The following is a 25740-nucleotide window of genomic DNA, read 5'->3' on the forward strand; positions in this document are numbered from 1 at the left end:
AAGACTTTAAAAAAATTAGTTAACAGGAACGGTCGGGATTTTCCAAATAGAATTTGAGTTTAATGGTCAGAAAAGCGTATGTCATGATAAGGTGGACATTGCAAACAATTTTAATGTGTATTATGTTAATAGCATAGAGGATATAGTTAACAGTATGGAATTACAAAATTCTTGGATTAACGTTAATAGTAATTTATACATGCCCTTTACAAAATTTAAATTAATATCACTTTCTGACCTAAGACACATCATTAACTCTCTTGATAGTAAGTACAATCCACAAGACGTTCTTTGTAGTAAAATGATTAAAGAAGTATTTGAAACCATAGGTCATGTTATTTTAAATTTGATTAATACTTCCCTAGATGGTGGCATTGTTCCATCTGACTTAAAAATAAGTACAGTTGTTCCTATCCCTAAAGTGACAAATACTATTAAGTCGAGCGAATTTAGACCTATCAACATGTTACCGGCTTTGGAGAAAGTATTGGAAATGGTTGTATACGAGCAAATTCTTTATCACATAGATTTGAACCATATTTTAATTAATCATCAATCCGGTTTTCGTAAGAATCATTCATGTGAAGCGGCTGTTCAACTCTCAATATGTAAATTTAAACAAGAAATAGATAGAAATAATTATACAGTTGCAGTTTTTCTAGATCTAAACGAGCGTTTGAAACGATTGATAGATACATTTTATTGGATAAGCTAAAAACCTATGGCATTAATGGAGCTGTTCTGAATTGGCTAAGGAACTTCTTAACTGACAGAAAGCAAAGAGTAAAAATCTCTGATGTATTATCCGAAACTGTCAGTAATAACGTTGGTGTACCGCAGGGTAGTGTACTTGGACCATTGCTTTTTATATTATATTTAAATGATATAAATTTGTTTGTGGACTGTGAATTTATTAACCTTTTCGCTGATGATACATACCCTTTTGGCTTGTAGCGATAGTTCTATTGAAGGGGCGGTTGACAAAATGAATCACGTTTTACGTTCAGTGTCTAAATACTTAAAACTTAATAAACTTAAATTAAACGTAAGTAAGACAAAAGCCATGATAGTTACATCTAAATTTAAGTACAGGATTCTTAATACTAACAATATAATGTTAAACATTGATGAGGAACCAATTGAACTAGTGACACAAATTAAATATCTTGGTTTTCAATTAGATAATACTCTATCATTCGACAAGCATCTCGAGTATACATGTAAAAAACTCACAAAAACATTGTATTTCTTTACAAGAATTTCTAAGAATTTGTCACTTCAGTCAAGGATCACTGTATATAAATCGATAATCCAACCTCATTTTGATTTTTGTGCATCCATCTTATATCTTTTAAATCTTAACCAACTAGCCAAATTACAAAAATTACAGAATCGTGGAATGAGGATCATTTTAAGTACAAGTAGATTAACACATGTCACATTGATGTTGAATACTTTGCAGTGGTTTTCGGTATCGCAACGTCTTTTTTATTTGACCATGATATTGATTTTTAGAATTATACATGGATTGGCACCTAAATATTTTCTCGATCTTGTTAGTTACAATTCAGATATTCACCCTTATTTTACGAGAAATTCTAATAATATTTACATCAGCAGAACCAATACTACAAGTGCTATGAACTCACTTCTCTATAAAGGTTTTGATAATTTCAATAAGTTGCCAACGGAACTCAAGTTGAAGACCTCAATGAACATGTATAGGAAAAATTTAAAGAATTATGTTGCAAATCGTATTTAATGTCTCACGTGGCTTCTAAATGTGTTTTTTAACTGCGTGTAGTTTAATGTTATATTTTGAGTAATGTAGTATTTTTATGCTTGTATTGTAATGGAATATTTTAAGTGTTTTTTTGTTTTATTTTTATTATTATGACTTGGATATTGTTTCTTAATAACACTTTTCTATTGTCAAATAATTTAAATTGTATATACATATTATAAAATATCTCAATTGTAACTGTATATTAGGGTTACCTAATTTTTGAATAAATTCTTCTCTATATTTGAGTTTGGCAATTTTTGTTGTTATATCTTCGACTTTTGTATTTGTTCTTGCCTAGTTGTTCCTCTTTTTATCTGACAGTCGTATACCTACCATTGCTCTTTCCATTGCCCTTTCTGCTGTGGAAAGTTTATTCATATTTGCCTTGGTTAGGATTCAGGTTTGACATTCATCTGTCATGAGGGGAAGGATGCACTGGTTGAACACTTTGCTCCTCAAGTATTGTGGTATTTTGCAGTTCTTAAGTATCCAACTAAGTTTTCCAAATCCTACCTATGTTAGTCTTGCTCTTCTAATGATTTCTACACTTTGGTTTTCTTTGTCAAGTTTACTCATTATTATTCCAGAAAAAACTGGAATGTAAAACTGTACCTATGGATCAAACCGTGTCCATAGCTCACTATCCCAGTACCATATCCACTGAATTATAGCTGCTGCCATTAGTTACATATCGCTGCTTTGCAAGAACGTAGACTTAAGTAAAAATTTTACGAAATTGACTTATTAATGCAGATCTACAAAAAATAAAAGTATCTATCGCGTGAATAAAGACCTATGACATTAATAATAATAGTCGCTAAGAGATGACACCCAGTGTCTATATTTGTTTGGCGCGAAAGTAGTTAAATACTTAACATTTTTGTACAAATACAGACCAAAGTTAACTTCTCGTCAAGGACGACTGTTTTTATATTTAAGATTAGTTTTTGTGAAAATTCTCTCTAAAATAAGGACTCTTTTTGTAGTTAGGTCAGCGTTTTAACAAAGTTGAAGTAAATGTTTCTCAGGAATAAAGACTCAACTCTAATAGGGGTAACAAAATGATAAAATTTAACCATTTTAACACTATAAATTTATCTAGTTATCACAGTTTGTACCATTCGCTGCAAGATATTTCGGATTTAATCAGATTTATCATTTAGTAAAGTACTTTTAAACTTTGGATATAATTTAAAATTGAACCTAATCTAACGAAAGACTAAGGATGACTATTCGTTACAGCATTTAGGGAGTACAGTCATTTTGTGCTTGATATCGGCCCAGTCTCTTAATCTGGGGAATTCCATCCGAATTATCCTGCAACGGATAGTATTTAGGTAGATATATTTCTAACAAAATTGTATAGGTAATTTCTTTAAAGTAACAACTTATTCGGAGTTATGCCCATAATCATATCTATAAAATTTTAAAATGCCTCTCCTCGAAAAACGTCTTTTTTGACTTAAGCCTACGTTCTTGTGAAGCGGCGATATGAATATTATCAGTAGTAATTACATACACAGAGCTCTAAAATTATCGATTTGTATCCCAAGTGATACTTTGACAGTTTCTTTGAAATTATGTCGTGTCACGAGGGCAAAACAAATCAGTAATTTTAAGAGCTCGAGTTTAATTCGATACGATTATTTCATGAATAAAACTGTCTTTTTAAATCAGTTTAACTAATATTTTATTGATATCTTCGCCTGAATATTGCTAAACCTGTTCATACAAACCTCTTTGACAAGTTGTAAAACATTAATTGTCATTAATGTCACTGAATGTTCATTTTTGCTTAGCAACGAAGGTCATCTGACGTAATACTTGACGATGGGAAATTATCGAAAACAATTACTGCTGTAATTTTTATTCTTGTAAGTTTTTAGTGGTCAGAATCACTATGAATGAAATAATCAGTATAATCGCAATTTTGATACTGATCAGTATGGTTTATTCAACTAATCCTTAGTGCCTAATCCCTGGAATAAAGAAGGCTAATGTTTTTGGAGATCTTACATCTTGAAACGTATTAATTGTTTCCGAATTGAGCTGAAATATCCAAATATTTTATTATATAATTTACGTCTTTTTACAAAAAGATATTTATAAAAAAGATTCGTTCTGTGATATGCTATGGAACAATTTTAGACCAGTTTCAAAATATCTTTAATAACCAAAGCTCGTTAGTGGAGATTTTTCGTCAGTAGAATCTTCACCTCCAAAACTTTGGGAAATCAAACAGACATTGTTTTTTTAACTCTCATACAAATATGTGTATAAGACTCTCACAATGTCTTACAATTCAAACAATATCAATCAAAATTTGCCAGAGTCAAACGGGTACATGGTAACTATCACAAGTTCTTTTATTTTACACTATATTCTGGGTGTGGGTCTTTTAAGACCTGAATGGAATGTGACTTTGACTTCCAAATTTTGTTTACTTCTACAGAAGACTAAGAATATCACCATCCTTAAGGCCATTGGTACATAATTTGCAAATATTTTACGTCTATCCCTACTTTTTCTCTCTTTACACGGCAAATTACATGTAGTAAAATTCACACTAGTATGGATATGTAAACATTACTAGAATAATGTCACCATTAACTTTAAAGAGATGAGTTTTAAATGTTCTTGGATAACTGTTAATTATTTGTATAATTGCAAATTATTAATTCAATTAATAAATGTGATAATTTTTTCACTAACTATGTATTCAGTGATTGTAATAATTTATATGTACAACAAAAACTAATACTCAATCGAGAAAAGAGAAAAAGTGTTAAGGTGATTTTTTAATAATATATTGTTACTATGGAACGCTTACAATAATTTTTAACATCTTTAACAACAAAATACTTGGATCACAGAATATATAATATTCTGATGTATTCTCTGCTTGGATCTTCCATAAATAATACACAATAAATAACTTTTTATTAAGTTCACGTCTTAAATCAATTATTTATCAAATACACTATCGATATTATTTAATTAACAACTCAAAATATTCCTGATACCATGTCAAATATTTAAAATTGTCACTGTCTGACTGACAATATGCTGACAATATTCTATTCAACTGAGTGCGTTGTATGACAAAGATACATTTGGAAAATATTACCACGGACATTGTGTTCATTTTTTTCAAATCCTAGAAAAACCAATAAATCATTTTTGAAAAATTTAAATGCAGAATCTAATACTAAATTATTACCGAGGGCCGAAAGTCCCTTAGAATAAATAAAAAGTTTATTTTGAATGAGATATTTGAAATTAAAAATCACACTAAATTTTCTCTTAGTTTTTCACCCCTGTAACTTATTAAAATAAACATTATAGAAGTTCTCAGGGATTTTCGGCCCTCGCTAATAACATAATCTTTCATTCTGCGTTTAAATTTTTCAAAAATACTTATTAGTTTTCTCAGGATTCGAAAAAAATGAATCCCCATTTGAATAGCATTGCAGCCGAAAATACGTACCTATCCCCTTAATATTTAATTAATATTTTTATCAAATTCTACTATTGTATGGAAATAATTTCTGCCTATGTTTTAACTAATATTTCATTTGTATTTTCAGGGTGTGGTGGAGTATCTAGTAAAATGGAAAGGCTGGAGTCAAAGGCACAACACTTGGGAACCTGAGGAAAACATCTTAGACAACCGCCTTATAGAACTCTACGAGCAAAACCACAGACCAGATGGAACCCTCAAACGAGGACCTAAGAAAAAACATCATTCTTCTTCTGCTGTGGCTCCAGTAGCAGAAGACACCGAAGATGAGGGGGTCAGGAGTGGGGAGGAAAGTCAAGATGAAGGTCCATCTGAGACTGTTACTCCCGCACCTCCTGCAGCCAAAGGCAAGACCAAACATGAGGCAACTGCTCGTGTTGAAGATGATGATACTCGGGCAGGTTAGTATATTCATTTTTTTAGTTATTATCATATATTATTAGAGAAGAAAAAGAAATATATTGAAGAAAAACAAAGTTAATATTTATAACTTCGTCTTAAAATTACTTTAAATGGGTGGCAATGACATACAATGCAATTCCTTGCTTTGTATTTATATAGTTTATGGTTATTTTGATATTTATCATCTGATTTGGATTTGTTTACATATACAGTAAAACCTCGATATAACGGACTAATTGGGGGGAAACGGTGTCCGTTAAAGCCGAAAGTCCGTTATATAACAATAGGTTTAAAATAAATAGAAAAAAATAATGTGTGTGTACTTTGTACGCACGTAAGAAGTTATACTTCTATTATATGATTATATGATTATATGATTATAAACGAAATTAATATACTTTTTATTTATATTTTATTTAAATATTAAATTAATTTATACTTAATACTTCTCAAACATTTTTATTAAAACAGTGCCAAAAATTAAAATAATAAAAAAATAAAACACACACAAACACATTAAAAATGCCACAAATGATTTCTGAACATTAATTGTCGGAAAAATTTTTAACTAAATACGTATTTTCTGAAAATAAAATTATATAATAAATATACTTACAATCATAAAATGTATAAAAAAAAATAAAAAAATAAAAGTTTCTATTGGGATTCGAACCAACTTACCACGCGGCTGGTATTTGCGTTGTATTGGGATTCACCCGCATTAAAACTGCACCACAGAGGCAGCTTGTCATTATGTGCGAAGATCGTCTAACTAAACAGATTAACCTTTTGACATTTTTAACTTATGTAAATCAAATTATTTTGATTTTGAATTGAAATGATTTAGAATTGAAAAAATACAACAAAACATAGGGTAAGAAGACAATATATTAGGTGAATATTGATATAAATTTTGATGGTAATCAAATTATGTAAAAAAAAGTATTACATACTACTTATGTATTTTGGTAGGTTCAAGGTAGGTATCGGAGCCCGTATAACGACTAATACATTTCGCAATCACTTGCGTCGTGCAAAGTGGCTATGTTCAAATATCATAACAAAATTTGATCAACTATTTATAAAACACTTACCAGTGAAAGATTCTTTAGCTTTGAATAAGCGAGATCTGCGGCACTCATACTAGGCACAGTTTGATGAGCTTTCACATTGGCATGCAACAATCATCTCTTCTATGTAAATAAGTCCAAAAATATAATATGAAAACTATTTAAAAAGGCAGTATAACCATTAACTAACTTTTTGTTTGTTGTTTCTCTTCCTACAAATTTTAAAACGCAACAAGCATACATTATAACCAAACACAGTCCCACAGCTGTGCCACAGCTGCCATATTGGATAATTTTTGTCATGTCATTTGAACATCCAATCAGAACAAAGTTATAATGCGCATGCGCCCGGTCGCTAGGTTTTCCCATATAAAATTTCACCGTCATTACGCCCGTAAAGAAGTATAACTTCAAAAAAAACGTTGCTGTCGTTGCTGTTTGATATCGACGCGCTTGCTTTCGGTAATCCTACTTTGAAAAAGGAATCAAGTTTTGTTTGCACTTCTGAAGTTGCTGTTTTTTATAATCAACTCTCCAAAATTACGAAAATGCGTATAATACAGTTGAACTTTGTTGTCTGAAGAATAATCAATAAATGTTATTAGATCTTCGAGATGCGATTTACCTCTAATCTTAATTTTTGGCGGTGCATTTTTTAGGTGCTTCACCTACTTATTCACCTTCAGTTATGATGTTATATCCAGGGTCACCTTTATTTACTTCTAGCCATTGTAAAAGATCTTCCTCAGCTACTACTTCTTTGGCTTTTTTATGTATTGTCCTACAGAAACCAGGAACTTCCAACCCTTCTAAATACATGTTTGCATCTTGGCAATCAAATTCTTCCAACAAATTTTTAATGTTTGCTCTTTTACCTCTTTCCATGCTGCAGCAAAATTAAAGGTAGTAACACTTTTGCAAGGTACGCTGCCTTCCTGTATCTTCTGCATTATCTTCGTCATGCCATACAACCATTACTTCATCTAAAACCTTTCTGTAATATATTTTTTGGTTACCAAAATTATTTCCTGATCCATTGGTTAAATTAGCGATTTTTTGGCAAAAACATACAACCAAAGTTTGTAGGTAGGTTCGTAGCGTTTGGGGCCCACGGGGACCCCGTTCGTATGCAATGTATCTTGTTATGTGACAGGTTAAAGATGTTAATATTAACTTGACGTTTTTTTAATTTTTTTACATTTGACCGAATGTTTTGTCTGTTATATCCGAAGTCCGTTAAACAGAGGTCCGTTATATTGAGGTTTTACTGTATGATAGTATCGATTACAAATTATACAGTAAACTAAACACATATTATTAGTCAATTGTTTTCAAAATATTAATACCAGTTTGATTATATTAAGTTGTACCCCTTTCATTCATTCATTGTAAAGGTATAGGAAAGACAGCAATAAGTATTGCTCAAGAACCATTCCATTGTTTCAGTGTAAAGTGTCTTTAAGATTGTAATATTTGAAAGAATATCTGTATTATGTAGGTTCTGAGGAGACATCAGAAACTGTTGTAGCTCCCACAACGGAATCTGTAGAAAATGAAAACTCAAACAGTTCTAGCAGCGAAGACAGGAGGCCTCTTTTAGCTAGAATGGACGTTGGGACGAAGAGGAAGGCTGAGGTGTTGTCGAAAGAGAGTGGGAAGATCGGAGTGACTATAACTACGAGTCCTACCAGTTCGAGTCCACCGCCTGTAAAAGTAAGTGGCCTTTAATGTAATATGATCAAAAATTAGAAAGCTCCATAGAATATTGCATAAAATGTGCGTTTAAATGAAGTATAAATTCAAAAAATCGGCCACTATACTACATTCACAATCAAGATGCAGTAGAAGTAAACAAACCGAGACACGTTAACTGTTACAGGGAGCACTCCTGAATCATGATTTACAATGTATATACATTGTAAATCACAAATGATGATTTACAAATTTTATACATTGTAAATCATGCTTCAGGAGTGCTCCTTGTAACAGTTAATGTGTCTCGGTTTATTTACTTTTACTGCATCTTAATTGTGATTTTAGTATAGATATGTAAGAGTGTAAACTATTCAATGGCCGCAGCCTTATATGCTGCATAGAGATTGCAATTGCTGGATCCAGCATCCAGCAGGATCCAGCGCTTTTTTTCACATACTGGATCCAGCAAATCATGCTGGGTCCAGCAGCGCGGATCTGCAAACGTGTCAAATTCGAAATAAGTTACTTAGGGCCGGTTGTTCGAACGCTAATCAACAATGATCACTATCAAATATTTAATTACTGTCACCAACTGTCAATGTCAACTTTGATTGGGTTGCTGAAAACATAATTGATTATAATTATGAGATTAGTTAATCAATTAACATAATTGATTAACTAATTTCATAATTGTAATCCATAATTATGTTTTCAGCAACACAAAGTTGACATTGACAGTTGATAGTAATTAAATATTTGATTATGATCATTTTTGATTAGCGTTCGAACAACCGGCCCTTAATGTCTTCATTAGCCTCTTTATTCAAAGCCGTGAGTCGGCAACTTGCCATTCTATCGCGCTGGCAGTAGCTCAGTATGCTGGAAAGTTTTTATAGCTTAAAAGTTTGCATCGATAAAGCGTTGATATACATTGATTCTGCGATAAAATTTTCTGCTGGCGAGTGGTCAATAAGCAATGAGTTAATCGCCACTTTTAACCGGCTGTAGAAGCTCTTTACAGAATAGAGTCCACTTTAATTACGGCCGACACAACCATGAAATTTGTCTTAGACAAACTAAATAGCCAGGACTTTAGCCTTAATTCCGATCTATCAGAAGCACTACGCAACAGAATCACGGAACTGAGTCTCTATGAGATTACAAGTACATTAGTGTATTTACAAAATCAAAAAAAGTATGACGAAGGACTAAACAATCCTGGTTACTTCCCCATGCCGAAAAAGAATGCAATGCGACAAGAGATGAAAAATTTGTTGATTCGTATATATAAACAAGTAACTGTAAAACCAGTGCAAGAGATAATGGAAGAAGATGGGCCAACTAATGCGGAGCCCGTGAATTTTACTTTGGAACAAGAACTTTAGATTGAATTGAAACGAGAAAGAGAAAACATTTATAGCCAAAAAACTGATTCTCAAAAAGATTACGAAAAGATTTTGGAAAAGGATATGGCGGTTTATGAGCCCGAAGGAGTGAAAGGCGATTGTTTGTCAATGGTCTATGGCTATTTGATAACCTTAAAACCGACCAGCACAGAGGCCGGAAGGGCTTTATCCGCAACCGGCTATATGTGCAGTTCTGTGCGAAGTAGACACTATTTAACTGACTAATATGTTACAGGAATACCAGATAGTAAACACCTTTGTCTATCTCGGGTCTAGTATAACTAGCGATGGTAACTGTGAAGCAGAAGTTCGGAGACGTATTGGTATGGCAAAAAATGCGATGAGTCGCCTAACTAAAGTTTGGAAAGACAGATCTATCTCTCAAAATATCAAGATGAGACTGGTGAATGCCCTTGTATTCTCAATATTTCTATACGGAGCAGAGACTTGGACTCTTCGCGCATGCGAGCGCCAAAAAATTTTTGCCTTTGAGATGTGGTACTGGAGAAGAATGCTACGCATACCTTGAATAGCTCATAGGACAAACGTTTCCATTCTAAACCAACTCAATATTAAAAAAAGGCTGTCCACAATATGTCTGCAACGAATTCTGCAATTCTTTGGTCACGTGGTTCGCAGAGGTGACGACAGTTTAGAGAGATTAATTGTTTCTGGAAACGTTCCGGGGAGAAGATCAAGAGGACGATCACCAATTAGATGGTCCGACCAAATAAAGCATTCAGCTGGAAACTCATTCTGCGAAGCTCTTAGAGCAGCTGAAGATATAGACCAATGGAGAAATGTTTTTAGGAATATTGGAAGAAATCACGATCCTCAGGGGAAACGACAAGAGAGAGAGAGAGAGTGCGAAGTAGGTAAGGCCTATATTTTTAAGGTATCACTTTCATAAAACTAAATAATTCATGTTTCTGTTGTTTAGAAATTTAGCATACAGAAAAAAACATTAAAATCGTGTTTTTATTTTGATTCCACATTTTGCTGGATCCGCGCTGGATCCAGCTGGATTCAGGCCAATCTTGCAAAAATCCAGCTGGATTGAAAATGCTGCTGGATTGCAATCCCTAATGCTGCATATAGTTTGGCAATTTATACAGTCTTGTTGGAAGGAGACTAGAAAGACTAAATAATACTCGTTTCACTTTTAGGCACCTAAGCTCTCCTCGAAGCAGACTTCAGCTGCATCGAGGACCAATGAGCGCCAGAATTCAAAAGCCGAAGAGGAATCTTCAGCGATTCCATCAGCTTCTAGTCCAGCTGTTCTGACAGCTACAGCGCCGAGAACCAGTACGGATAAGAGACAGGTACCTGCTGACGCGACTCTGTCGGCGACTTTACCGCATTCGTCGACTAAGGAACCAGCGTCGCCCAAACCTATAGCATCACGTACGGATGAAAAAAGGTAAATGTTTTGTTTGTTCCGTAGTGCTAAAAAAATCGGACTGGATAATTTTTGTCTTAGTTCTGCAACATTTGCTGCTTCGGTCTTATAAATTCTACTTTTCAAGTATCCCCAATAAAAATAATCTTTAGGCAGGCCAGGCCGCACATCAAAGAAACATGAAACGTAAAACATGAAACATAAAACGTAAAACACGTTTCATGAAAATAAAACAATGCCAAACAAATAGAAGTCCGCATATCTATGAAACGAGTGTGAAACATTTTTATCTTCTTGAAACGTGTTTCATGAAATGTGTTCTATTTTTCGATATCAGTTTCATTGTTTTGAATAATTAATTACGTGCGTAAAATAAATGCCGACCAAGAATTTAATATTGCATTGGTTTCTGTGGTGGAGCAGAACGAAGAGTTGTATAATTATAACCTGGAGTGGTACCCGAATAGACAATAACAAGAAAATATCGTTTTTTTAAACCAGGACCCACAATAAAACAATGTAAATGTTTGAATATTCATTCTATAAAATTATTGAAATTTGGCAAGATGATTAATTCGTTTGCAACCAAATATTATGCACTATATGATTTTTGGACAGTAGATAATAAAAGAGTTTCCACAACAGCAACGACCTCGTCATCATCACTTTCTATTATTTACTATACACATTTTATTTTTGTTTCTTTGATTGGTGTATTAGTGTAGGCAACAGAGGTTAAACTTCGAAAACTGGACACAAGTCCGGTTTTACTTTTTTTCTGGTATATCTAGGGGTGTTTATTATGAGACTAACATTTTCTTAAAAGATTTGCCCCGGAACACCCATTTTCATTCCTTTAAAGGGGGTAGGGAAAAATCCTACTCCATTAGTAGGGTTTTTTTATAAATATATATTATGGTTATTGCAACATCCCTGCGGAAACTACCCTTATCCCTGAAAATAAGTTTGGCGAGCATGTTTTTACGATTTTTTCATTACCTATATATCTTTTTGAAACAACGCTTATACAGAATTAAAGACCACTATTTGCTCTACAAATAAGGTCCTATGCATTTTTTCGTATAAGCAACCGTTACGGCACAGTGGCGCTGCAAACCTCAGAAATGCTTTGGCGGGCTCCAGTTTTTGTTTTTTTTTTCGTCACCTATTCATTTTATTAATAACATACTTATGACAAAGAACACACTGTCTGCTACATATTATGACCTATACATATTTTACTTTCTTTGCACCCTAAAGCCGCAGTGGTGGCTCAGAGTCAATTTTTGCATATTATCTTTCATTCAATTTCCTTTTTTTTTTTTTGAGGTGGTTTCGGGGAAAATTTGGGGGTGCATTATACAAATTTGTAAATAACACCAGTACATGGATAATTGCTGAAAGTTTTTTTACTCTAGCATAAGCGGTTCAGATGCTATAAAAAGGGACTTTTTAAAAGTTAACACCCTGTAATTAAAAAATGGACAATGCCCTTAAATGAAACCTATACCAAAAAATCAGACATTTATTTGTGACTAATTGCCGCTGGGTTGCTTCTTGATTCCCATTACGGTTAGAGAAAAATAATATTTTTAAAACATCTTTTTTAAAAACTTGTTAACTTTGGGGCGCCACCTCCGCTAAACGGTGTGTGAATGATGTCGCGGAATAAATTGTAGGAAATATAGTCCTCTTCATTTTACTATTAAGTAAATTTTTTGCAAAACGTACAGGAAGGGCTACGTTTCTCAAAAACCACAAACTACCTCCAAATGATAAAGGGATGAAAATGGGTGTTCCGGGGCGAAATATTTTAAGAAAAAGTTAGTCTCATTAAAAGCACCCCTTGATATACTAGAAAAAAAAAAATAAAACCGGACTTGTGTCGAGTTTGCGAAGTTCAACCTCTGTTTCCTACACTATATAACATGAAACGGTTTCGTTCTTCAGAATTTATTTGTTTCATGTTTCACGTTTTATGTTTCACGTTTATTTAATATTAAAAAGCAATTAAAGAGCGGCGCCGACAGCAACGACAACGTCACTATCCATTGCCGACTATACAAATTTTATTTTTGTTTCATCGATTAGCATATCACATGAAACGGTTACTTTTTTTACAATTTATTTGTTTCATGTTTCACGTTTAATGTTTCACGTTTCATGTTTCTTTGATGTGTCTAAGCCAAGCCGCACACCAAAGAAACATGAAACATGAAACGAAAAACATGTTTCATGAAAAGAAAACACTGCTAAACAAATCTCAAAGTCCGCCTACCAATGAAACGAGTGTGATTCATGCTCATGACACATTTTTATTTTCGGAGAGTTTCATAAATGGCCGGATATATTTGTTTAGCAGTGGTTTATTTCCATGAAACGTAATTTACGTTTCATGTTTCTTTGATGTGCAGCCTGCCTTAGGATTCAAATCGGGTGAACGAGGAGAACATTCGATACTATCTAATCTACCAATCCATCGTGCACGAACTGTCTGATCTAAGTAAGGTCTAAGGCGGCGGCAGACATGCGGTATTTGGCAAATACTGAACAAGTGCTCGCTATTTGCCTATTAGTGTGGAGGGGTTGCTTGTTATTTGGCATTGACCAATTGTAGTACTTGTCGAATATTTGTCGTGTTCCTGTACGTTGTCGGTCTTTTCAACACTTCAAAGTAAACAAATATTCGCTGTTTGAATATTTTTATTCTCATTTACATATTCTTGCAAGCATAAGCAAGATTTTAAATGTTGGGTTAAAGTTTATATCTAATTTAATTTATTTAATTGTTTATTAAAGTACTTTAGTTATTGCTACAGATTGTAAAAAATACTGAAAATAGTAAATATAGAGTAGACCAATGAAAGTATTTTACAATTTTTGGATGTGCCTATATGAAAATGAACCTATAATATGGAATGCGAATCTTTTAAATCATAAAAATCGAAATGATGTTTACGATGCATGAAAACTAATACACGTTAAGATCGGTGAGAAATACACGATAAGCGAGTTAAAAAGAAAAAGGAATCATTTAGAGCCTGTTCGCAAAAAAGCAAAACAAAGCTTAAAAAGTGGTTTGATTAAGTGACACCATCCACCAACTTCTCATTGTTGGCTTTTTTCTGTTATTTAATAATAAACTTCCACCAGACTTAATGACAAAAGCGGCTAAATTTATAAGAAGCTCTGTATCACTAACCGTTATGTACCTACCTTTTTTGTTCGTTTAGAATATATTTGTTGTTCTCACAATGATTCGATACACGAAAAATCTCGAATATGTGGTGCAAGGTGCTTGCCGTTTAACGAACACTTCCATGAGCACTCAAATATTTGATATTTAGCAAGCAGTTGTTCAGTATTTGCCAAATACCGCATGTCTGGCGCCGCCTTAAAGAAGAACTCTAATAAGTTTGTGTATTTTCTTCTGTTAATATTTTTGTATTTTTTTCCTTCAAGCAAGTGTGCTGCAATCATGGAATTTGGTAAATAGGTTCTTCTTGACAAAAGGAAGAACCCTACTGAATTTGTGGCTTTTCTTCTTCGGTTCATTTTCTTTTAACTTTTCTTTTTCTTGAAGTAAAAATCCTAGACTCTTAAAATTTGGGACATTCTTAATCCATACAAGAATCCTTTTGAATATCGTGATTTTCTTCTATTAATATTCTTGTGCCTTTTCTTTTTCTTGGCGCAAAAGTCCTGGACTCTTGAAATTTGGGACATTGTTTCCTCTTGATCCAAAGAAGTATCGTATTGAATTTCCGGCTTTTCTTCTTCTGTTTTTTTGCCTTTTCTTTTTCTTGAAGCAAAAGTAGCAACAAGAAGAAGCAATAGTAGCAAAACAGGTGCTGGTCCAAAATTGTTACGATCAGAGGAAGGTCATGTTCCTATGCTTTTTAGATTACGAAGAAGCGTTTAATCGTGTCCAACATCACAAGTTAATGCAGATCCTCATGAAATTTGATATAGACCAAAAAGACATAAAATGCATTGAAAACTTGTACTGGTATCAAACGGCATAATTAAAAATAGACAATTCTATATCCAAACCCATACATATAAGAAGGGGTGTTCGACAGGGATGTGTGTTTCCCCTCTTTTATTTAACATTTATTCGGAAGCCATATTCAAGTCTTTGGAAGATGCAGAGATGGGAATCAAAGTGAATGGAGTATTGATCAGCAACGTACGATATGCTGATGAGGGTGTCTTAATATGTGACAACATAGTCGATCTTCAACAACTTGTCACTGTAATCGGAGAATACAGTAAGCGAGTGGGATTAGAGATTAATACAAAAAGATCAAATTCATGATCATCTCCAGAAACTTGGATGCACTTGAAAACTCCACCATAACACTGAATACCAAGTCAATTGAAAGAGTGAGCAAATTTAACGGGGCAAATTTAACTGGGAGCGTGGCTTTTTGAAGACTGGGCATCGGACAGGGAAGTAAAATGTCGCATTGAGCAAGCTCGACAAGCTTTCGTAAAATTCAGGAAGGTACTAACCTGTTCAGAGTTCGATCTTCAACTGAGACTAAGGTTTACTAAGTGCTACGTATGATCGGATATGGCGTAGAGGACTGGACACTCAAAACCAGGGATATAAACAGATTAGAAGCCTTCAAAATGTGGCTTTATCGCCGTATCCTAAAGATACCATGGCCGGCAAAAGTCACAAATGTAGATGTTCTTAAGAGAATTAACCAAGAACGCCAACTTATCAAAACCATCAAGAAAAGGAAAACATATGTGGGTCCCATCATGCGAAACGAAAAATACCAGTTTCTTCAACTTATAATCCAGGGTAAAATTGAAGGCAAGAGAGGAATAGGACACAAGAAAATGTCCTGGCTCCGAAACATAAGGCAATGGACAGGGATTAACGACATACAATATCTGATACACATTGCAAGAAACAGAGAGTTAATAGAAAATGTGATCGCGAACATCCTTTAGTGGATTTGCATCTGAAGAAGAAGAATCAAAAAGTCCTAGACTCCTGAAGTTTGGCACATTGTTTCTTCTTGATCCAAAGAAGAATCATATTCAATTTCCGGCTTTTCTTCTTCTGTCAATATTCTTTTGCCTTTTCTTTTTTTAAGCAAAGTCCTAAAGTCTTGTTATTTGATAAATAGGTTCTTCTTGATCCAAAGATAAGCGCTATTGAATTTTCGGCATTTTTTCTTCTTTTCATATTATTTACACATATTACCGTGTCTATTCTTTTTCGTGAAGCAAAAGTCCTAAATGTTGTTCTGAAGCTATTTCCTTGTGGCATTTTTATAATCAACTATTTTCAATGGGAAATAAGCCACAATTATACCAAAAAAAATGATTTTATTAACGTTAATTTGAAAATAGTTGATTATAAAAGTCCTAAAATATTGAAAATTGGTACAAATGTTCCTTTTGGTCTAAAGAAGAATCCTGTCGAATCTTTCTTCTTTAGTTCTTCTAGTCTTTCTTCTTTAGTTCTTCTTAGAGAAGTCTTTCTTCTTTAGTTCTTATTCGTGTGCCTTTTCTTTTTCTTAAAGCAAAATACTATCGTCTTTTAGTTTTTTATTTTTCTTGAAGTAAAATCCTAGAGCCTTAAAATTTGGTTCTCAGGTTCCTCTAATCCTATTGAATTTGGAGACTTTCTTCTTCTTTTCATATTCGTGTTTTCTTTTTATTAAAGCAAAAGTGGAGGCTTCAGCTACATGAAAATTAGTACAAAGATTCCTCTTGATCAAAAGAAATCCTCTCTTGAATTTGGGACCTGTAGGTATATGATTTCACCATGGTATTTTAAATAAAAAATACAGTAAAAAGACTAAGTTTTCAGTCTAATGGCATATAAAACAACATAATGTTGTTCTACATCCCACCAGACTGAAAACAATGGGAACCTTCTCTGGTTACACCTCCGAGGCTTCTACAATTTGCAAGCCATAACGGATGCTGAGACTAAGGAAGATGAGGGAATTTTACAATTTATAATTCACGTCCCATCTGCTCAGCGCGGTAAAGTTCCAACGAGAATGGTTCCCTTCATACTCCAATAAGAGTAAACAGGTAAATCAAAAATGAATAACCATTTTCAATTGATGCGGCTGTATTTTCGTTTTGCAACGAAATTGAAAATGGTTATTAATTTTTGATTTACCTGTTTACTCTTATTGGAGTATGAAGGGAACCATTCTCGTTGGAACTTTACCGCGTTGAGCAGGTGGGACGTGAATTATAAATTGTAAAATTCCCTCATCTTCCTTAGTCTCAGCATCCGTTATGGCTTGCAAATTGTAGAAGACTCGGAGGTGTAACCAGAGAAGGTTCCCATTGTTTTCAGTCTGTGGGATATAGAGCAACATTATGTTGTTTTATATGCCATTAGATTGAAATCTTAGTCTTTTGCTAGCAGTTGCCGCTAGGGCATCTATGCCATTTCGTTCGTTGCAATCCGTTACTACACGCCGGGGTTTGTTTTGGTTGGATCAAAGAGAGCAGCATATGTGCCTCCTGATGAGAGACTAATAAGTTTCGAAACCGGTAGAGGTGCTTGCTGCACTCTCTGATTGGACTAGAATATGATGCGGCTGTATTTTCGTTTTGCAACGAAATTGAAAATGGTTATTCATTTTTGAAAAAATACAGTGTTGCTACGTAGTCAAATTTTTAGTAGCTTCTGCTGACATTGTTGCACTGATGATTAAATTATTTATTTAAAGGCCTGAGAAGAAACCGGAGCCTAAGCCGGAAAACGGTCAGCCGGAAGAAAAACCGATCGCCGTCAACGGCCACAACATCAACATCAACAACAACACCATCCCCAACGACGTGCCATCCCTCACTAGTCCGAGTTCAGAGTACTGGCTGGCTAGGAACCCTGTGGCAGACCAAGTTTTCATAACCGACGTGACGGTCAACCTGAAAACAGTGACGATTCGCGAATGCAAGACTGAAAAGGGATTCTTCAAGGATCGTGACGACAAGAGTCATCCCAGTGATATTGTATGATTTGGTTTTCGGTCTAAGGTACTGTAGTTGGTGAAAAATTGGGTAAATATGAACGTTTCTGGAATATCTAGAGTTGGAACTGTGCGTTATAGTGTGAGATGACATATTTATTTTTTATTGGCTGATTACTTGTTGTAACTTGAAAAGTATATGATAGAACGAGGATCATATTCCGATTATTCCATACTAAGGTTATTCATGCGAATACTATGCATTATTTTTTTACGACTACTTTCCATTGATAATGTAAACTGCGCGGCATAAGTTAGGGCTAGCATGTAATGATGGCTATTACTCACGATGATGAAGTTTGCGACACTAGCCGTAGACGAGTGTCGTAATTCATCAGACTGATTAATAGCCATTACATGCAAGTAGAATACTTTACTTTTTCTACGACCTTTGTTTATTTTAATTAGTAAAAAATATAATTATCAACTACTCGAGATTTCAATTAAGTATAATAATTTACAAAAATACCTAAATGCTGTTTACCCCTAGTACGTGGCTGAATGATTGGTTGGCTACAATTACCCAAATCTAAAAATACAACAAGAAATAGTCAATCCAACTTCTATTCGTTTCCGAAAAAAATATGCATAAATTTGTACCTACTGTCAGTGAATCTAATAAATAGGAAATGGCTATTGTCGGTGGACGTATTTCATATTATAGTTATAATGTATATTTACATTTAACTATACAGGGTGTTAGTAAATAAGTATGAAAAACTTTAAGGGGTAATTCTACATGAAAAAATAATGACAGTTTGTTCGGTAAACATATGTCCGCAAATGATTCGTTTCCGAGATACGGGGTGGTGAAATTTTTATTTCAAACTGCGAATTGTTTTATTACTCTAACACCGTTTGAGCTATGGAAATTAAATTTGGTGGGTTTTAAGAGGTAGTTATTGCGCATTTTTTGATATACAAATAACAATTTTGTATTCATCATTGGCGCGCCTACGGGTAATGGTCTGAATTTTTTAAAGAAAAAAATAGTACGCCACTGAGATATTCTAAATTAAAAATAATTTTTGTATTCCACGTTTAATTTACGATAAAGAATCTTTCTTGTCTTTTTTTTTTCATATGGTACACCGTTTTTATGCAAAAAAAATAAAATATCTTCGCGCGTATTTTTCATTTAGTAATAAATTATCAAGTACTCTCCAATATAATAATACCAAACTAGAACAATAACAGAAAATATTCAAATCTAAAAAGATTTTAACTATGTTCAAGGCTACAACAAATGTTCAAAATTACCTCCTTTAAAGGGGGCAGAGTAATTTTATATTCACTTTTTTCACAAATTAAAAATCATTTTTGAATTCCTCGTTCAATTTACGACAAAAAATCGTACTCGTCTTTGTTCATATGAGGCGCCGTTTTTATACAAAAAAATAAAACATCTTAACGTTTACAAAGTATTTGAAATAATCGAAAGTTGAGTCAGGAAATAAAATTCGAAATTATTTATCCTCTGAGCTTTTTAAGTTGGAAAAAATAAAGCATAACACAGTGGCAAAATACTCGACAAGGGAAATCTAAAAATGCATTTCACGTCCTGTCATTCACCGTGATAATAATTTTAGCGAATTATTTCCCTTTATATCCACAAAAGTGAATAAAGTATAAACTAAAAGAAAAGAAAGGATGGTTTAGATTTGATTACACTACAGCACCTCTACTATGTGCTTATACGTATTTCGGAATAGCCGTTTCCTCATCGGAGCACCTGGGTAGAGGCACTGAACTGAAATCAAATCCTTTCATCCTTTCTGGGTAATTATTTCCGGGTATTTGAAATAAGTTCCTATGCATATCTACCTCGAATAATTTGTCAGCGGTAAGTTGTTTTATATTTTTGTATAAAAACGGCGCCGCATATCAAAAAAAAAGACAAGAATGATTTTTTGTCGTAAATTGAACGAGGACTTTAAAAATGATTTTTAATTTGACGTATCTCAGTGGCGTACTATTTTTTTTTCTTTAAAAAACTCAGACCATTACCTGTACGGGCGCCAATGGTGAATATAAAATTGTTCTGTCACCCTTAAAGGAGGTAATTTTGAACATTTGTTGTAGATTTGCAACCTAGTTAAAATCTTTTTAGTAATATTTTCTGATATTGTTCTACTTTGGTAATATTATATTGGAGAGTTCTTGATAATGTATTAAAAAATGAAAAATACGCGCGAAGATGTTTTATTTTTTCGCATAAAAACGGTGCACCATACGAAAAAATACAGGAAAGGTTCTTTTTCATAAATTACACGCGGAATACAAAAATATTTTTAATTTGAAATATCTCAGTGGCGTAACATTTTTTTCTTTAGAAAAATTCAGACCATTACCCGTAGGCAAGCTAATGATGAATACAAAATTGTTATTTGTTTGTTAAAAAATGCGCAATAACTACCTCTTAAAACCCACCAAATGTAATTTTCATATTTCAACCGGTCTTAGAGCAATAAAAAAATTGGCAGTTTTAAATAAAAATTTCAATACCCTGTATCTCGGAAACGAAGCATTTGCGGACATACGTTTATAGAGCAAACTGTCATTATTTTTTCATGTATAATTACCCCTTAAAGTTTTTCATACTTATTTACTAACACCCTGTATATAACATAATAATATAACTATATATAATATGTTATAACATATTTAACACAATATAACTTGAAAAATAAATACAATATTAGTTATAAATTCCAATTAACACAAATGCGCTAATGTGACTGTCACTAAAATAAATGATAAACGTCAAAATTTTTAGTAAACAAGACATAAACGTAAAAAATATACTGACATTGTTACAGTTAAAGTTCCTTTAAAATTTTTCGAAGTTAATTATTGATATAAATTACAATAATTATTGTATTAAATAAATAAGTTTAAGTAATTTTATTTACAATGTATATAGATACGATTAATATTAAAAGTGGCATGCGTCACTTGAATCTAACTTCAGCCCGTGAGTAATGACCCGTGAGTAACAGTAATGGGTGCTATTATCTATTAAAAAATAGCGAATAATGAGCATATTATTAATCGGTCGTAGAAAACATATTTTATAGTTATTCACAAAAATATTATCCACTACAAAAAAAAATATAAAAAGGAATAATTATCCATAAAAAATAAAAATTAAATTTTGCATTAATAAACATTGTGTCCTAATAAGTCGTATATCCACAATTGAAATCAATTACTGCTTGACTTCTACGTGACATACTATCTATTAAATTATCAAGAGATTCTTGAGCACTATCTCACTATAAACCAGGGTAACAGTTATCAAAGTTGCAGAAGGTTATGTGGAAGTGGTAGGTGATGTGTAAGCCTTATTTTTAGCATGTCCCCAGCATGTTTAATGGGATTGGGATCTGGAGATCACTGGGGTAATGCCAAATGAGGAATTCCATGCAAATCTCTACTTTCTTCAACAACTTCAGATCTATGTGGTCAAGCATTATCGTTGAAAAAACTTGTCCCCAATGGCTGGATGAAAGCTGTACATCTCCCCATTCATAGTTTTATTGCAAATGTAGAGATTGTTCTTCCACCGAAACAGATTCCAGGCCAAACCATAACATCACCATCTTCAAACGGATGAACCATCTGACACGGTCTTTAATTTCTTGGTACCCTTTGTCTTGTCCAAACACGTACTTTGTAGACTACCTGAAAGTCGGCAAAATCTAGACTCGTTTGTGAACAATACTGCATGCCATCTATCTCTCTAATTTAAATGGGCTCTAGTCCAATCTAATCTTTGACGCCGATATCGTAAGGTCAATGGTACACGTCTGAAAGGGTGTCTAGATAACAAACCAAATGTTTGTAAACGTCTTCGAATATTTCAAGAGGAAATAAGGGGAAATAAAAGCTATAGAGTTCGGCATGTCAGCGTATATTTGCTTCATTGATCTGACAAGGCCTTTGACAGGGTTCGCCTGGGAGACATTCTTAATATATTAATAGAAAATAAAACACCGACCAGCACAACAAAGATAGTCTATAACCTAAATGAGTCTTTGAACACGTAAGATATGAGAAAATGTTAAAAATATAACGAAATATAGTTTTACTGATGATCTACATTAGTAATGAAGTTCGATTGATAAGAAAACTGATAGATACAGTTTGTTTGGTATAAGTATGTAACAAAAATGCTATTAGAAACATTAATATTGTTCTGATCTATTGTCAATGGTACACGTCTGAAGGGGTGTCTAGATAACAAACCAAATGTTTGTAAACGTCTTCGAATATTTCAAGAGGAAATAAGGGGAAATAAAAGCTATACAATTCGGCATACCAGCGTATATTTGCTTCATTGATCTAACGAAGGCCTTTGACAGGGTTCGCCTGGGAGACATTCTAAATATATTAATAGAAAATAAAACACCGACTAGCATAACAAAGATAGTCCATAACCTAAATAACAACAACGTAACCAAAGTTAGAGCATTAGACCAATTCGCTGAAAATATTCCAACACCGGGAGGAATTAGACAAGGCGACAGTTTAAGCCCCTACTTGTGTAACCTACTCATGGGCAAAATTATAAACAAAGTAACATCTCTTAATCTCGGATATAGAATGGGCAACAAAAGGATTGGTATGGTGTGTTACTCAGATGATGCAGCAATTATTATTGCTGAATCAGAAGATGATCTTCAGGGACAGCTATTTCAGTTCTTTCAAATAAACCGCCAACTAAATATGAACATTTCTACCAACAAGACTAAATGTATGACAATAGCAGAAGATCCGCTCAGATGTAAGTTAGTGGTTGAGAACAACCCTCTAGAACAGGTGATGCAATTCAGATATCTGGGCATAGCACCCACGGCCCAGTAAAGGACCTGAGGAGTCAGATCAACAAAGCATCTGCATTGTCAGGACGTCTGCGGGAAATAGTCTCGTCAAATCCGTATATGCGCACAGATAGTAAAATTAGAATCTACAAGACTTGCATACGACCGGTCATAGTGGAAGACCCCAAGAACAATAGTGGGGAAAACAAGAAGAGACAGGGTGAGAAATACAAACATTCGAGAGTAATGCAAAATTCAAAATATTGTAAGATGGGGAAGGCAGTGCAAGAGGATTTAATACAAGCATATAAGAAGAATGAATGAGAATAAACTCCGAAAAATTGCCCCAAAAAACAACCCGCCCGGTTCAAGACCCCTGAAAGATGGAGGGATAGTTGGCAATCTACCTCTCAGGAAATTAAAACCAGAGGCAGCTTCAGAATTAAACAGATCGAAAGATCTACAAGAAGTAAAAGAAGAAGAAGAAAATAAGGGTACCACGTGGCATCTTGAAGGCGCTGCCATAGTGTTCATGCAGTAAAAAAAAGCTCACATCGCGCATTTAGTATAACATATCATTCATCTCGAGCCGCGGTAATTCTAGGCTGACCTGTTCTTTGTCGTTCAGCAGCATTTCCAGTGTTCCAAAATCTAGGCGCAAGACTAGACATAATATTTGGCAAAACATTGAAAATATTGGCAATTTCGACTATAGAGCACCGTTTTGAAGCATTCCCACAGCTCTGTTGGTTTCATCTTGATTTAATTTTGATTCGTTTATTGCAATAAAATTAAAACATGGACTAAAAAAAGAATGTGTGTGTACTTTGTACGCACGTAAGAAGTTATACTTCTATTATATGATTTCAACGAAATAGATATACTTAAAACAGTTTATTTAAATTTTTTTTAATTATCAAACTAATTTTGATATTACCACTTTCAAAAAATTTTTATTAAAACAATATCAAAAAAAAGAATGTGTGTGTACTTTGTATGCACGTAAGAAGATATTCTTCTATTATAATATAATAGGTAATTTAAACGAAGTAAATATACTTATAAGGTTATTTGTACTTATTTTATTTAAAAATCAAACTAACTTTCTTATCTACCACTTTCAAAAAAGAAGTATGTCTTCAAAAATTATATAATAATATACTTACAATCATAAAATCTATAAAAAAAATAAAAAATAATAACTTGCTTGGGGCTTGAACCCACTTTACGTCTACCGCGCCGTACGAAAGTTGACGCCATTTCAAACTGCACCAAACTCTCGTATACGTCATGTGGGAATATACACAAACTAAACGTTTACACCATAAATTTATATGAATTTAATAAAATTATTAGTTTGATTTTTGTCGAAATAAAATACAACAAAATATAGAGTAAGAAAACGATATATGACATGAAGATTTGTAGAAAGTTTGTTCGTAATCAGATTATGTAAATTCAAGCATTGCCTACTAATAGGTAACTACATTATTTTGTTTACATTTTCCAAATAGATAGGTATTGAAACTATTAGGTATTTCCAACTGAAACATTTAGAATTACGTACCTGCGGCTTTTCAAAACTATTTAAAAAGTCACTATAATTATAAATTTGATTTTATTTCTGTCCACACATCAATAAAAACTAATATTATACAATATTTTTGTTTACCGATAACCTCCATATTGAACAATTATTGACAGATCATTTCAAAATTTCAACACCCAATCAGAGCCCGTATAACGACTAATACCATACTGTCGGTGTGCGCATGCGCGCGGATCAATAAAATTTTACCCTCAATCGATTCGCCGCTAAAGAAGAATATCTTCAAAAACTAGTGTTAATTTTTGATGTAGATAAGTGACATATTATGGTTTATACAATGGAGCACAATTTTATTGTATTATTATTTATATAATTTTTAGCAATATCCTTAACTTATGCCTCACAGTTTATTTGGTGTGTCAAAATTATGAAATAAATGCAGATTATGTGTTGTAAAAATGAAGTAATTGATTTTATTAATTGTGTTTTCGTAATGATTGACATGTTCTTGCCTTGGATATTCTAGAAATGTCAAAATATAAATTTTCTATGAACGTCTTTTTCGACAAATTGAGCACAAAAGAAATATTTTTAAATATGTCTAGTAGAGTAGCATATGTGATACCAATCAATTCGGTGCGATGACGTCATGACTTTGACATACGTCATCTGCTCCCGAATATATCCCTTATAAATATTACAGAAAGCTTCGTTAAAATATCCGTTTGCGGATATTTATAGGGAGTTATGTAAGTGGAGGTATGTAGTAGAAATGATTTTTATAAGAAATATACAAAATTAAGAAAAAAAATATTAAATTATGTAAATCGTATGCTTGTTATTCTTTAATAAAAAGTCTAAATCATTTAGCATTGTTTATGTACAGTTTTAAAAGGCATATGCAGTCTTTTCAGATATGGTGGAGATATTTCTTTATTTCCTCTGTCCCGAGCGTTATTTTTAAAATATCTGTTACTCAATTTCTCTGCATGATCTCCCATAGCAACAGCCACCTCTTTGTATGTCTTTCTCTTTGTTTCTTCCTGGCAATGCAAAGAATAAAGTTTTTCCATT

General features: G+C 33.3%; 1 protein-coding gene across 2 annotated transcripts in view; it reads left to right on the forward strand.

Moving 5' to 3' along the window:
- Positions 1–25533, forward strand: part of LOC114342836 (polycomb group protein Pc) — a 42488-nt gene extending 16955 nt beyond the window's left edge. For both annotated transcript variants that reach the window (XM_050648901.1, XM_050648902.1), the window contains exons 2-5: positions 5374–5707; positions 8277–8491; positions 11046–11299; positions 17995–25533. In XM_050648901.1, the coding sequence (XP_050504858.1) occupies positions 5374–5707; positions 8277–8491; positions 11046–11299; positions 17995–18283 (1092 nt within the window). In that variant the 3' untranslated portion in view covers positions 18284–25533. The remainder of the gene's footprint in view (positions 1–5373; positions 5708–8276; positions 8492–11045; positions 11300–17994) is intronic.
- Positions 25534–25740: the final 207 nt, after the last annotated feature.

This window comes from Diabrotica virgifera, chromosome 4, assembly GCF_917563875.1.
Source record: "Diabrotica virgifera virgifera chromosome 4, PGI_DIABVI_V3a".
In the NCBI taxonomy this organism is placed as follows: Eukaryota; Metazoa; Arthropoda; class Insecta; order Coleoptera; family Chrysomelidae; genus Diabrotica; species Diabrotica virgifera.